At 57.0% G+C, this 13,560-nt stretch overlaps 1 protein-coding gene across 1 annotated transcript; it reads right to left on the bottom strand.

The window, feature by feature from the left end:
- Positions 1 to 3,489: 3,489 nt before the first annotated feature.
- LOC116824091 (zymogen granule membrane protein 16-like) lies at positions 3,490 to 4,978 on the bottom strand. The gene is made up of 3 exons (XM_032779135.2): positions 4,909 to 4,978; positions 4,086 to 4,218; positions 3,490 to 3,844 (listed from the first exon to the last, which is right to left on the bottom strand). The coding sequence occupies exons 1-3, from the start codon at positions 4,976 to 4,978 to the stop codon at positions 3,490 to 3,492; spliced, it is 558 nt and encodes a 185-aa protein (XP_032635026.2).
- Between the last annotated feature and the right edge of the window lie 8,582 nt (positions 4,979 to 13,560).

The following is a 13,560-nucleotide window of genomic DNA, read 5'->3' as shown; positions in this document are numbered from 1 at the left end:
AACCACTGAGCTATCCCTCCCTCCAAATGATACTCACCCAAAGAACTACTTCGGTACCTGTGACGGCGATGCGAGGACCGATGCCCTGGTGCCGAGGCACCCCGAGGAGAGTCTTGAGTGCGACGTCTAGCTGATCGGGAGCTGGAACGGGAACAACGGCGTCTATCCCGTCCAGAGCGGCTGTGGTACCCACGCCACGCAGGGGAGCATTCCCGGTGCCTCTCTCGGTGCCTACGCTTGCTGGCAGGAGGCATCGAGGGTCTCTGACTCCTGTTCCAAAGGCGACCCGGATGGTCTGGCTGGCAACCCTAGGTCCTTTTCTGCAGAACTGCCTAGCCATTCGGTCCCTAGTCTGTAGCAGTGCATGGGATTCTTCTGTCCGAAGTGCAAGACTCTGCACTTGTCCTTGTTGAACCCCATCAGGTTTCTTTTGGCCCAATCCTCTAATGTGTCTAGGTCCCTCTGTATCCGATCCCGACCCTCCAGTGTATCTACCACTCCTCCCAGTTTAGAATGAATGAAAAACACTGAACTAATATATGACGAATGCTGGGAATTAAGTTGTTGATATAGGAGGCAAAAACTCAAAATGCCTCATGTATGTCACAGGAAAGCGCACAAAGGCACTCCTGATGACAGGAATGATCTACTTGATTAAACATTCCTGTCAGCTAATTGACACCGCTGGGTAATCATATGAATAGCCTGCATCCCAGGGCCTGGCGGGCAGCAAACAAGGAGAAGGCAGAAGAGACAAAAACTGCTGTCAGACACGAGCGAGTTGATTCAGAGATATCCCTTTAAGGGGAGTTTAAAAAGCTAATTAAAAAGGAGCTAATTGAGGAATGGCGGGAAATAGAGGAAAAGAACAGATGGGGAAAGATTCCATGAAATATGCCCAGGTACCGTCAAAAGAGGATTTTTATATGAAAACCATAGAGGTCTTAAAGTGTCTGACTTTTTGCTGCTATACCTAGGAAGAGCATCAGGAAAAGGGGACCCTCTTGAAACAAAAAGCAACAACACCATTCTTTGTAAATGTAACCCTTCTGCCCCTCTGAGTTGGCAGCAACAAGGGCCGGGTTCAGTATCCAGGGGTTCCCTTCTGCCCCTCTGAGTTGGCAGCAACAAGGGCCGGGTTCAGTATCCAGGGGTTCCGTTTCAGTAACACAAGGCAAAACCGGCTCGAGCCCCCCCCAGTGACCTGGGACACTTACATACCACACCCCCCTGGGCGCCTCTAGGAGGCAATACTTCCCCTCTCGCAAGCACGGGGTCTGAGTGTAGCAAAATCCTTTTAATAAAGGAGAGAAACAATGTGGCATCGTATTGGGGAAACACCACAAACAGGATTCATAACACAAAGCATGAGCGAAAGACCCCCTTCCCCTAAGCTAGTTTGGCAGTGTCCTTTTCCCCTCAGGGTCTTAAGTCCAGCAACCCAAAAAATCAACCAAAGTCCCAAAAGTCCAACACCCCCAAAAGTCTCTTGAGTCCAGCAACCCAAAAATCACCCAAAAGTCCAAGAACCCAAAAGTCTCTGTCCCTGGTCAGTGCAGCCCCAGAGTTCAAATTTTATCTTCAGTCTTGCCCCACCGCCCAGCCTGGGTGGAAATGAGGGGGAAGGGGCACACGGGGTGTTAAGAGGCACCTTACATGGTCTGATCCCAACTGCCCCGCCTCTCCGTGGGGTTCTGCTGCAGCCTTCATCATGAGCTGCTCCACTCCACCAGCCATCCCATAAGCCGTCCAACCATCCCACGAACTGCTCCACTCTGCACCACTTTGCTCCACTCACCATCCCACGGGCCACTCCAAGCATCCCACAAACTGCTCTGTTCTCCTAGCTGCTTAGCAATACATCTTCAGCTGCCCCCACTAGTGAACATACACTCAGTGATCACAGCTTTTAGTGATGTTAGCTGTTAGTAGCAGAGCCCCACTGGTGGTTCACCATTAGCCCAAATTGAATTCAGCTCAGCAGCCTGTAATTAAACTCTTAATGGAATCAAAATCTGCTCTAAAATTCAACAGCAGTGGTGCAATTGGTGTTTCAGGCTCACCAAGAGGGCCCATCCTTCACATACAAATGCTTCTCCCCAACTTCTCTCTCAATTCACTGGGTTTTGGAACCCTTGTCTAGCGAGTGCTGCTTAGTGGATGCAGAGTCCCTCTGTCAAAAAACAGTTCCATTGTCCTTGATTCACATAATCAAGGTAACAACACTTTATTCTTCCTGCCTCAATAACAGAGAAACTGGGGATCCCACCATAGCCAAAGTGACTATTTGGGCTACTGTGAGCTCATGACCAGCCCCTGATGTTCTTTTCCACAACTCGCCACAATTCACCACCAGAAGTCAGGGTAGAGCTCGCCCTGACTCTGCTCACGTCAATACCAGGAAAGGCGAAAAATCTGAATTGTTGAATTATCGATGATGTGCTGTGCTGGGCGGACAGAGACACCGAAAACACAAGAAGAGGAGACGGGGGGTGATGGAGGATGTCTGTGGTGGGGCCCTGAAGCAAGGGGCAGGGGTGCCCAGAAGGTTGCCCTGGACTTGTGGAGCCAGAGCCAGCGGAGAGCAGACCCGCCTGTGAAGGGTGAGCTGGGGAACCAGTTGTGTTTGGTTTGCTTACGTCTAGCCAATACACCTGTTAACAGGAGACTTGGCGGACCGGTGTGTGCTTGGACGCTGGGGAGAAGCCGGGCCCTATGCTAAATATTCCTATTTCTAGATCACTGTGCATGACGCAGGGCGGGGATTGTCCTTAATACCCCTGAGGGGAAGATTTCGCACCTGGCTCCTAGAGACAGTTCCCTGATGACGGGCTCATTGCACTAAATAAGTGTGTTCAAACTCCCAGGCCTGGCTTGGTTTACAAAGATTGAGCTCGACTCAAGCTCAGCGCCCAGGTGTAAACAGCTCCCGCGCTCCGCCCCAGAGGTGGCTGCATCTGAGCACCGCGCAAGGCATCCCTGGCTAAACAGCCCCTGCGCTCCGCCCCAGAGGTGGCCGCATCTGAGCACCACACCAGGTGTCCCTGGCTAAAAAGCCCCTGTGCTCCACCCCAGAGGTGGCCACATCTGAGCACCACACAAGGCATCCCTGGCTAAACAGCCCTGCGCTCCGCCCCAGAGGTGGCCGCATCTGAGCACCACGCAAGGCGTCCCTGGCTAAACAGCCCCTGCGCTCCGCCCCAGAGGTGGCCACATCCCTGCGCAGGGGGAGGGATCCAGGCAGAAACAGCCCCTGGGCCAAACCCAAATGTAAACAGAGACCTCGTGTTCTGGATGAAAACAGAGCAGAGACTGAGGCTTTATTGTTTTAATGAGCACGTCTGTAAATCAAGCAATCTGGCTCTAATTAATCAGCCACTAGTCAGAGCCAGTGAATGGCTGTATGGTGCCACGCAGAGCGGGCAGATGCCAAGGTGTTAACAAGGGGAACTCCCCGCCACAGGATTTTGCTGGACTGGATGGGCTCCATTAGTCAGAGGGATTCCCCGCCTCTGGGATCTGGGCGTAGGCTTTTAACACTGGCAAGCGGGAGTGGCGCCACTGCATCCTGATGCCCGTGATCCCCGCCTCATTGTGGTGGCCACTAACAAGGGCCAGGACTTTGCCCTGCTCCAGGGGGTAGGCATTGAAGCTCTCCCCGGCTGGCTGGCCGAAGAAGAAGATGCGCCCACGGTTGGTGGAGAAGATGAGCTGGAAGACGTAGGTGGAGTTTTTCCCGGAGATCTGTGTGATTTCCTCGCCTCGGAACAGGGTCACCTCGTGATCTTTGCCTTGCTCGTAGCCGAACGTTTTGCTCCACGTGCCATCAAATTGGAACTGGAGGCTGGGGGGAGATGAGAGGGTTGAGTCAGCCCCCCGCACCCTCAAGATCTGGGTAGCACCCCAAATCCCCATCCCTTTCCCTGTCCACTGAGTCCCCTTGCCGTTCCTCCAACGTTTGTGTCTGCCTCTGACTCCCCGTCCCCCCTCTGCTCCCCAAATCCCAGACCTCCCACCCCCCTGACACTGGATCTACCCTCCCTCTGCCTCCTGCCACCCTCTGATCCTCCAGCCCCCAGACTTACGCTGCGATGAAGCTGCTGGGGTGTTCCCAGACCCGGAAGGCCGTGATGGGGTGCCAGGGGATGACTATAGGGTAAGAGAACGAGGTCCCCACAGCCGAGCCGTACTCCCCGGAATAGGAGACCTGGGCCTGGGCTGGAACGAGGGAACGAGAGGATAGAACTGGTGCAGCTGGGATCAGAGATCGGCTCATACAGCGGGTGGGGGGGGGGCTGCGGGTCGGGAGTGAGGGGCATTGGCAGGACTGGGGCTGGACAGGGCTGGTCTGGCAGGGGCTGCAGGTCGGGAGTGAGGGGCACCAGCAGGGCTGGTGGTGGGGCAGGGCTGGGCTAGCAGGGGCTGCAGGTCTGGAGTGAGGGGCACCGGCAGAGTTGGGGGGGCAAGGGTGGGCTAGCAGGGGCTGTGGGTCGGGAGTGAGGGGCACCGGCAGAGCTGGGGGGGCAGGGGCTGGGCAAGCAGGGGCTGCAGGTCAGGAGTGAGGGGCACCGGCAGAGCTGGGGGGGCAGGGGCTGGGCAAGCAGGGGCTGCAGGTCAGGAGTGAGGGGCACCGGCAGAGCTGGGGGAACTCAGGGCTGGGCTGGCAGGGGCTGCGGGATGGGAGTGAGGGGCACCGGCAGGGCTGTGGCTGGACAGGGCTGGGCTGGCAGGGGCTGCGGGTTGGGAGTGAGGGGCACCGGCAGAGCTGGTGGGGCAGGGCTGGGCTGGCAGGGGTTGCGGATCGGGAGTGAGGGGCACTGGCAGAGCGGCGGGGGCAGGGCTGGGATGGCAGGGGCTGCGGGTCAGGAGTGAGGGGCGCCAGTGGGACTGTGTGTTTGTTCTACACACCTGCTGTTTCCGAGACCGCATTTGCCAGGACAAAAGTCCCGAGGAGGATTTGCAGCAGCAGCAGCAGCATCCTGTACGGGACACATGTGACAGACTGGGAACCCCGTGCCCCACTCCCCACCCCCTGAGCCAGCCAGGCCCTGGCCTGGGGCCAGATCGGAGCCAGCACCCCCCACAGGGGACAGGTCCCTGCCCCATTCCCTGCCCCCTGAGCCAGCCAGCATGTCAGAGAAAGCCGAGCCGCCCCTACCTGGTTCTGGGTCTGTCTGGGCGTGGAACTGGCTGACCGGTGAATCCTCCTGCACCGTCTATATAGGTGCCTGGAGCGCGCTGGGTGTCACGTCATAGGGCGCATCTCCCGGGGGCCTGGAGTTGTCCCTAGGAAATCCCCACCCCGCAGGTTTGCCGAGCCACGGGATGTCATGCAGTAGCACCGCAGTGCGTCAGCAAGCAGCCCGGGGGGAGCTGAATCCCAGCCTGAACCCACTGGGGGCGAGGGGGAGGGAGAGCCCAATGCACCCCGACTCCATTTACAGTGGGGCCAGATCCTGCTCCCAGCTCCCCCAGGGCAAAGCCTGAACTCTCCCAGGGGACCCGAACCCTCACGCCACCCAGAAGGCAAACAGGAATGTTTACTTTAAACGTCCGATGAAGTGGGGCTTTGCCCACGAAAGCTTCTGCCCAGAGAAATCTGTTAGTCTTTAAGGGGCCACTGGACTCCTTGTTTTTAAAAAAACCCTCGTGATCAAGCAAGCAAATCGCAGGCCTCTTCGGTGCCCAGGCTTGTGATTTCTCCAGAAGCCCCCGGCCAGGCGGTTAACATTCCTCGTGTGTCCTGGGCAGTTCCTGGGTGATTTGCCAGCAGACACACGGATTGTGTTTGACTTTCGCTATTTCATAATCCAGCTTTCTCACCTTCCTGTTCTAAGAAGCTGCCCTCCGCTGCCACCTGCAATCAGCCAGGGCAGGACATGGACTTCAAGACTCCCCGAGCCAGCTAAGGACATTGCGGGGTCGCCTGCATTAGCCCGGCGCTGCGATGTTTGGTCCAGACTGGCTTGTTTGGCTTGCAAATGCCCCACTGGGGAAATTGCACATCTTTGCGTTCCCAAAAGCACTGAGGAAAATCTATTTCCTTGGGTCGCCGAAAAGCCAGGGGAAAGTTTGTTTGGTTTGGTGACGTGGCAGAGCTGACCCCTGCAGGGGGCGCCCTCCCACAGGGCACTAGGCGGAGCCTGCCTCAGTTTACCATTTCTCCTCTTGTCCACCACAGGGTAGTTGCCTCACTGGCTGGCAAAGGGAGATTGTCCCTCTCTGAGCCCTCTTCCCGCCCTGCTGCCGGGCATCACTGATTCGTTCCCATGCCAACCTCCCCCTAATCCTGCAGAGTGAGTCTAGTCTCAGGAAAACACCCCGTGATGGGTTTGAAAGTAGCCGTTCCGGGCCCCGATGCAGGGACCCCAAGTCCCACCTGGGAGTCTTAGACACCCCAAAGCAAGACAGGTTCAAATGCAGCACATCTCCGGGCCTGAGCGTCAGGGCAACGCTCCAGGCTTCCTGCAACTCCTCCTCTGCTGCCTTTAACTCAGGGCTCCTACCCGAGGGCTGTTCCCAGCGTCTCACCCCCAGATCCCTTCTGATTTGTGTCCATTTATTCTTTCACATAGAGACTGTCCAGTTTGGCCCATGCACATGGCAGAGGGGCATTGCTGGCACGTGGTGGCAGATATCACATTGGTAGATGTGCAGGTGATATTGTGGGTGATGGTGTCACCAGAGTAGATACAGGGACAGAGCAGGCAACGAGGTTTGCTGCAGGGATTGGTTCCTGGGTTAGTGTTTCTGAAAGCTTAGGCCCACCCGACTAACAGGGCTACCCCCTGATATTTGTCTATCAGGAATGATTTCGTGTTTTCTCCCAGGTCACTGATAAAGATGTCCAATAGCAGAGGGCCAAGAACCAATCACTGAGGGACCTCGCTGGGAACACCTCTACTTGCTGACGATTCCCCACCTATAGTTACATTTTGAGATCTATCAGTTAGCCAGTTTTGAACCCATGCCGTGTTCATTTTCTATTGTCTATGTTTTTTCCTCAAAATGTTGTGTGGTCCCAAACACCTTACAGACGTCTAAGATAGTACGTCCACCCTGCTCCCTTTATCAACCAAACTTGTAAGCTCATCACAAAAAGATCTTGAGTTCGTTTGACAGGATCAATTTTCCACAAACCCACGTTGGTTGACATGAATTCTCATCCTTTTATTTAGGCCAGTGGTCCCCAGCCTTTCTGTGGCCAGTAGCACGTTCATGTTTTCAGAAGAGTGTGGGGGGCACCAACAATTTTTCAAGGTTTATTTTCTATTTGTACATTAAATAATCCAAAAAACATCGTTTTTAATATACATATGAATCCAGAGAGAAGAGAGAAGCTGGAGAGAAGCCGCGAGGACAGAGAACACCGGTGCCCGCAGCCCTGGATTACTCTGTCCCTGGCAGGCACTGGGCCCCAGATTTTCTCCCCTGCTGGGCACTAGTCGGGTCCCGCGCCTGCCGAGGACAGAGAGCACCAGCGCCTGCAGCCTGCAGCCCGGAGAAGCTGGAGAGAAGCAGCGGCCTCACACCTGCCAGGGACAGAGAGCACCGGTGCCAGCAGCCTGTGGGCCCGAGTTCTCTGTCCCCGGCAGGCACGGGTCCGCGGCTGCTGGGCCCTAGGCGGGCAGACATAAATGCCCCAGCGGGCGCCATGGCACCTGCGGGCACCACTTTGGGGACCACTGATTTAGGGTAATGTAATTGCCCTGTAATTTTAACACTGAGTTCCCCAGCTCCAGCCAGTTTTCTCCCAATAGGTTGCATCAGATCTTTCTCCCAACTGTTTTGTCTGTGTCACACCTGCAACAAAGCAACTTCCGATATTCTAGGTCTCAGACAACACAAAGGGTTGCAAAAACCATCAAAGAAATTCTGTTTTGTTTCGGATGTGGGGGACACAGGGAAAAGTTTCTTTGTTTGAGGGTTTGAGGATTGAAAAAACCAAACAGGAAAGTTTCTTTTGTCTGGGCTGTGGACACAACCTGGCATCGTCCGTTGTATCCAGGTCGTACCCAAGACACGTTCTCTGTATCTGGTCTGAGACTGTTGGATAAACTCCCCCCGCAACTCAGGACTGTGCACTTCAAGCAGCAGACGCCTTCCTTTGATATGTCTTCACATCAGATAGACCCTCCCAAAACAAGGCCCTGCAATGCACACTGGGGAAAGTGCAGGAGACCCCGCCGCATGCGCAGTCTGCGGGCAGTGCTCAGACCCCACAGGTCCGTGGGCCAGAGGAAGAACCGAAGGAGAATCGGCCCGAACGTGGGGCCAAGTCTGTTAGCTTCGGGACGCAGCCGTAAAAGCTCCGGGTTCTGGGTTTCGACGACAGGCCGGGGCCGTTTGTGGCAGCGAATGTGGTTGGTTGGTGGCTCCAGGCACCCGCAGCCAACGCGTCCCACCCATCCGCGAGCCCTTTGGTGACATCTCTCCAGGAGCTATCGGCTACTCAAACAGGAGTGGCATGAACGCCCCTTATCGGCCGAGCTCCCTCCCTGGGGGCACAGAGGCCGGGCTGGGAACAGCCTGGGTAAATCTGGGGGGTGGCACCCACCTCCAGCCTGGGTATTTGCCGGCGGGAAGCGATATAAGAAGGACTTCAATTGACACCTGTATCTTCAGCACATCAGTCCCACTGTTTGCTCTGGGGGATAAAGCGGTTCCCTTCCTCCAGTCTCCGCTTCTGCCATTGAAATTTAGGGTGAGACTTAGCACCTGTGGAAACAGCTGCTCCACCCCAGAGGCAGCCGCAGCTCATGTCTGGTTTATGTCCACCCCATTACAGCCTCCGTCCCGGGGTCATGGGGGGCAGCTTCAGTCGAAATTGTAGGTGAAAGTCTGGGCAGGGGCCCTCCCCCTTCCCGGGTGAGAGGGGGGCTGCGGGTCGGGAGTGAGGGGCACCAGCAGAGCCAGGGAAGTGGGGGCCCAGGGCTGGGAGAGCAGGGGGCTGCGGGTCGGGAGTGAGGGGCACCAGCAGAGCTGGGGGGTTTGTTCTATTCACCTGCAATTTCTGAGACTGAATTAGCCAGGAGGCCGAGGGTCGCGAGTCGGCTTTGCAGCAGCAGCATCCTGGGTGCGGGATACAAGTGACAGGCTGGGGACCCCTGGTCCCAGGCCCCACCCCGCAGCCAGCCAGTCCCTGCCATGGGGCCGGATCAGAGCCGGCGCCCCCAGAGGGGAAATACATTTAATGCTGTGATAAGTTACTTGTGTATAAAAATATCTTAGTAAAGAAAACGCTCTAGTCAGAAATAAAATACATGCTGCAGAGATAAAATACTAGATCACGGATGCTTAGGAACAATATGAATAGTAATTAAAGTAGTGCTTGATCACGTAACGAGAGAAACATAACACTAAAACTATCACTAACGCCCAGAGCCTTATGACAACACACTAGCACCGCGATAATTAATACTAGCGGGTTATTAAAATCAGACGGGGCTGTAAGAGCGGCGTTCACAAGTTATCTCCCCGCAGAGACGAGCGGAGAAACGCCAGGACGTCGAGCGCAGGGCCCCGCCAGCCCAGCTGTTAATGGATCACAGATGAGTTTGTCACACACAGCGGCACACACCTGAGTGGCACTAGCTGGCTGAAGAATTAATCTGCATGGCGTGTATTTCTATGTGGTGATACATGCGTCACGTGGTCTAACACATCTCCCCAGGAGCTGGAGAGTTTCCCAGGAAATCTACCAGGCAAAACCCCAACCCTGCGCCCTGCCAGCGCGAGTGATTATTACAGATTAGGGTTATTATTGGGGTTGGGATTGTTGCAAATCGGCCCAGGCCATTGTGCCAAATGCAACACGCAGAGAAAGGGGAGCTGAGATCAGAATCCGGCTCTCACCCCACTGCAGTCAGGGCGTGACTCCGGATTGACCCCAGGGGAGCTGAGATCAGAATCCGGCTCCACCCACTGCCGTCAGGCCCGTGACTCCGGATGACCCAGGGGAGCTGAGATCAAACGGCTCTCACCCACTGCAGTGGGCGTTACTCAGGATTGACCCCAGAGGAGTCGAGTCACAATCCGGCTCTCCACCCACAGCAGTAGGCGCTTGACTTCCGGATTGAACCTCAAGGACTGAGATCAGAATCGCGCTTCTACCCCATGGCAGTCAGGGCGTGACTTCCGATTGACCCCAGGGGACGGAGATCAGAAATCCAGCCAAGATCCCATTTACACTGAGTCTGGATTTCAATCTCAGGTGCTTGGGAGTAAATCGTGAATTCTTCTCAGGGGCTCCGGCCTCAACACAACCCGGCAGCCAAATAAAAAGAACGTTTTAAAAAAAATCTTCTGGTTCGTAACCAAATCTCAAGATTTTGGCCAAGATCTTTGGGCGCGACCATCGACTATCCGGCCCTCAGGAAGCCCAGGCGGGCGGTTCACGGATCCGTGTGTGCCCGGGCAGTGCCCGGGTGATCTGCAGCAGACAGGTTGTGTGGTTTTGTTGTTTACTATTAACCAAGCGTCCTCACCTCCTCGTTTCTGAGAAACACTGTACACTGTCCAGCTGTGGGTCAGTGTTTGCTTGCCAGGCCCTCCGGCCCCACTTCCTTCTGTGCGGAGAACACAGGGAAAGGTGGCTTGTTCGGCTCACCCTCCAGGGGGTGCCGTCCGGAGTGAGACAGCGAGTCTGCTCAGTTTACCATCAGACCCCGCTTTGCCCCTCTCCTCCACCACGCGGTCGCCTCACCCGCCGGCGAAAGGGAGCCATCCCACGCCGAGTCTTTCTACCCACCTGCTGGTTCCCCAGCGCTCGGCCACTTCCATCCAGCAGCTCCATAAAATCCCTCCGGTTGCACGCAGCTTCCTCCAGCCCATCTGCTCCCCTTTGCTCAGCTGCTGCCTGGGTCTTTCCAAAGCCCCGTCGGCAGCCAACCCATCCCAGGTGAACTGGCAGGCTGCCTTGTGTGTGGGGACAAGTGGGGCAATTTTCCCCAGGCCCCCACGAGAGTTTCGGGGGCCCCTGGAGCAGGGTCCTTTACTTGCTCCGGTGCCCTGAAAACTCTCACAGGGCCAGGGCCCCAAGAGCTTCTTCCGCTCCAGGTCTTTGGCTGCGGGGATCCTTCTGCTCTGGGGCGGAAGGATCCCCTCCTGCCGAATTACCACCAAAGCGGGCCCCCTGTCGCCGAAGACCCCAGGCCCCCTGAATCCTCTGGCGGCCCGTGAACCAGACCTTCAAGAGGCCGGTGGCTGGGGAACAGGTCGAAGCCTCCCCGCCCCCAGGGAAATCCACTTTGCTTGGGCTGCCAAGGATCGAGGAACGACTGGTTTTGTTGGGGTCAGAGAGCCCAGGGAAACACCGTGTTTGTCATGGTCACAGACACAGCAAAGCGACAATTGTTGTGTCGTTGTGTCCGGGTCGTAGACGCCGCTCAGGGTGTCTGATTTCCCACATCGCAAGACCACACATGGCAAACGGCAACGTCTGGATCGCAGACAACACAGGGGAGTTCCACTCTGGCTGGCTCAAAGGCAAACAAAGGAGAATCTCGTGTTCGGAGCAGCGGGAACACACGGGGACGCTTGGTTTGTTATGGGCACAGACAGAGAACTGGATGCTTTGTCTGGGCTGCAGACACACCCAGGAACTGTTGTGTGTGTGGGGTTGTAAGACACAACCCTGTGCCGGGCACAGACACAAAACAGCAGCATCTCTGTTTCCTGCGCGTCGTGGACAGGGCCTTTTCTGGCACAGACCCCCGTGAACCTCACGACCGTCCCAGGCCTCTGGCCGTCCACCTCCAAGCACCCAGGCACCTTTCTTATGATGGCCTCCTCCTCACACCATAAACACGGAGCCTAGCCAACAGACCCTACCAAAACACAAGCCCTGGCAATGCACACTGGGATGAGGCGGGAGACCCGCGCGCATTGCACGGTCTGCGGCACGCGCGCAGACCCCACAGGGCCGCGGCCAGAGGAAAACCGAAGGAGAATCGGCTCGAACGTTGGGCCAAGTGTTTGCTTCGGGACGCAGAACGGTAAAGCTCCAGGTTCGGGTTCAACGAACAGCCAGGGCTCATTTGCAGCAGCGAATGTGGTTGGGTGGTGCTCCAGGCACCCTAGCCCAAAGCCGTACCCACCCACACGTGAGCCCTTGGCGACCTCTCTCCAGGAGCTACGGCTCACTCAAACAGAGTGGCACGAACGCCCCTATCTGCGATGCACCCTCCCTGTGGGAACAGAAGGCGGCTGGGAACACCAGGGAAATCTGGGGGGTGGTACCTGCCTCCAGGAACGGAGATATAAGAAGGCCATAACCTAGGTCTCCAGGCTCAGCGGTTGGGCCCAGGGAAAGGCAAGTGCCTGGCTGGAGCGTTTCCTGCTCCAAGCTCTACAAATGGCCGCTCCACAGCCAGAGCTGGCTGCATCTCAGCATTGGGTGAGGGGGTCCCTCGTGCTCCACCCCAGAGCTGGCTGCATCTCAGCGTTGGGTGAGGGGGTCCCTCGTGCTCCACTCCAGAGCTGGCTGCATCTCAACATTAGGCGAGGGGGTCCCTCGCGCTCCACCCCAGAGCTGGCTGCATCTCAGCATTGGGTGAGGGAGGTCCCTCGCGCTCCACCCCAGAGCTGGCTGCATCTCAGCATTGGGTGAGGGGGTCCCTCATGCTCCACCCCAGAGCTGGCTGCATCTCAGTGTTGGGTGAGGGGGCCCCACCCCAGAGAAGCCACCTCTCAGGTTCAACTGATAGACGCATTTGGTAGGAATTTTCCAGTTCCTGGTGCCTGGAAAGGAGCCTTTGTAGGAAACGAATGGTTTGAAAATAAGGAACCCAGGTGAATTCCCTTCCCACTGTCTGTTTTCAAACGTTCTGCTGAGACCCCCAGCCAGGACGCTCCGGTTCCTTCTCCTCGTGGCGATTGGCGCCAGCGTCTGCAGAGGCAGGAGCTAAGGGTGGGGGGCTGGACAGGAACAGACGCAAGCAGGGTGAGACTCGTGCTGCGTTTGGATGGGAGACGCTTAGAGTGGGGGTGAGGGTCCTCGCTCCCCAGAGTCTGTGCTGTGCTGAGCGCCGGGTGAGGGATTCCTGTATACTCAGCCCCCCCCCGCCCCAGAGGGGTCTGTCCCAGTGCCAGGGGAGGGAGCCCCATGTGACCAGCCCCCCCCGTCCCAGAGGGGCCTGTCCCAGTTCCAGGCAAGGGGTCCCCGTGTGCCCAGCCCCCCACTGCCCCAGAGGGGCTTGTCCCAGTGCCAGGGGAGGGGGCCCCATGTGCCCAGGCCCCACCCTGCATCTCAAGTCTGACTGATCTTCCTGTAGCTCAAGACCAAGCTGCAGCAGCCTCGTTCTCCGGGCTCCATGGCGGCACTAGGGGGGACGAATTCTCCCAAACCAGTTTTGAGATTATCGGGCCCATCACTGCAATGAAGATCTGGACGGGCGTCCTGACCCTCCATGGGTGAGATCTGGGACAGTGTGGGGCTGCGGGTCAGGAATGAGGGGCACCAGCAGAGCTGGGGGGCTGCAGGTTGGGAGTGAGGGGCACCAGCAGAGCTGGGGGGGCAGGGCTGGGCTGGCAGGGGCTGTGGGTCGGGGCTGAGGGGCA

This window comes from Chelonoidis abingdonii, chromosome 4 (assembly GCF_003597395.2).
Source record: "Chelonoidis abingdonii isolate Lonesome George chromosome 4, CheloAbing_2.0, whole genome shotgun sequence".
Taxonomy (NCBI): Eukaryota; Metazoa; Chordata; order Testudines; family Testudinidae; genus Chelonoidis; species Chelonoidis abingdonii.
The sequence above is the reverse complement of the archived record's forward strand: the minus strand, read 5'-3'. Positions and strand labels throughout refer to the sequence as shown.

What these genes read in the sequence shown, in the direction of transcription:
- LOC116824091 (XM_032779135.2), bottom strand. Translation starts at nt 4,978, where the DNA reads ATGCTGCTGCTGCTGCTGCAAATCCTCCTCGGGACTTTTGTCCTGGCA. An exon ending in TGCGGTCTCGGAAACAGCAG is followed by an intron (nt 4,219 to 4,908) that starts GTGTGTAGAACA and finishes CCCTCGTTCCAG; the next exon opens with CCCAGGCCCAGGTCTCCTAT. An exon ending in CCCAGCAGCTTCATCGCAGC is followed by an intron (nt 3,845 to 4,085) that starts GTAAGTCTGGGG and finishes ATCTCCCCCCAG; the next exon opens with CCTCCAGTTCCAATTTGATG.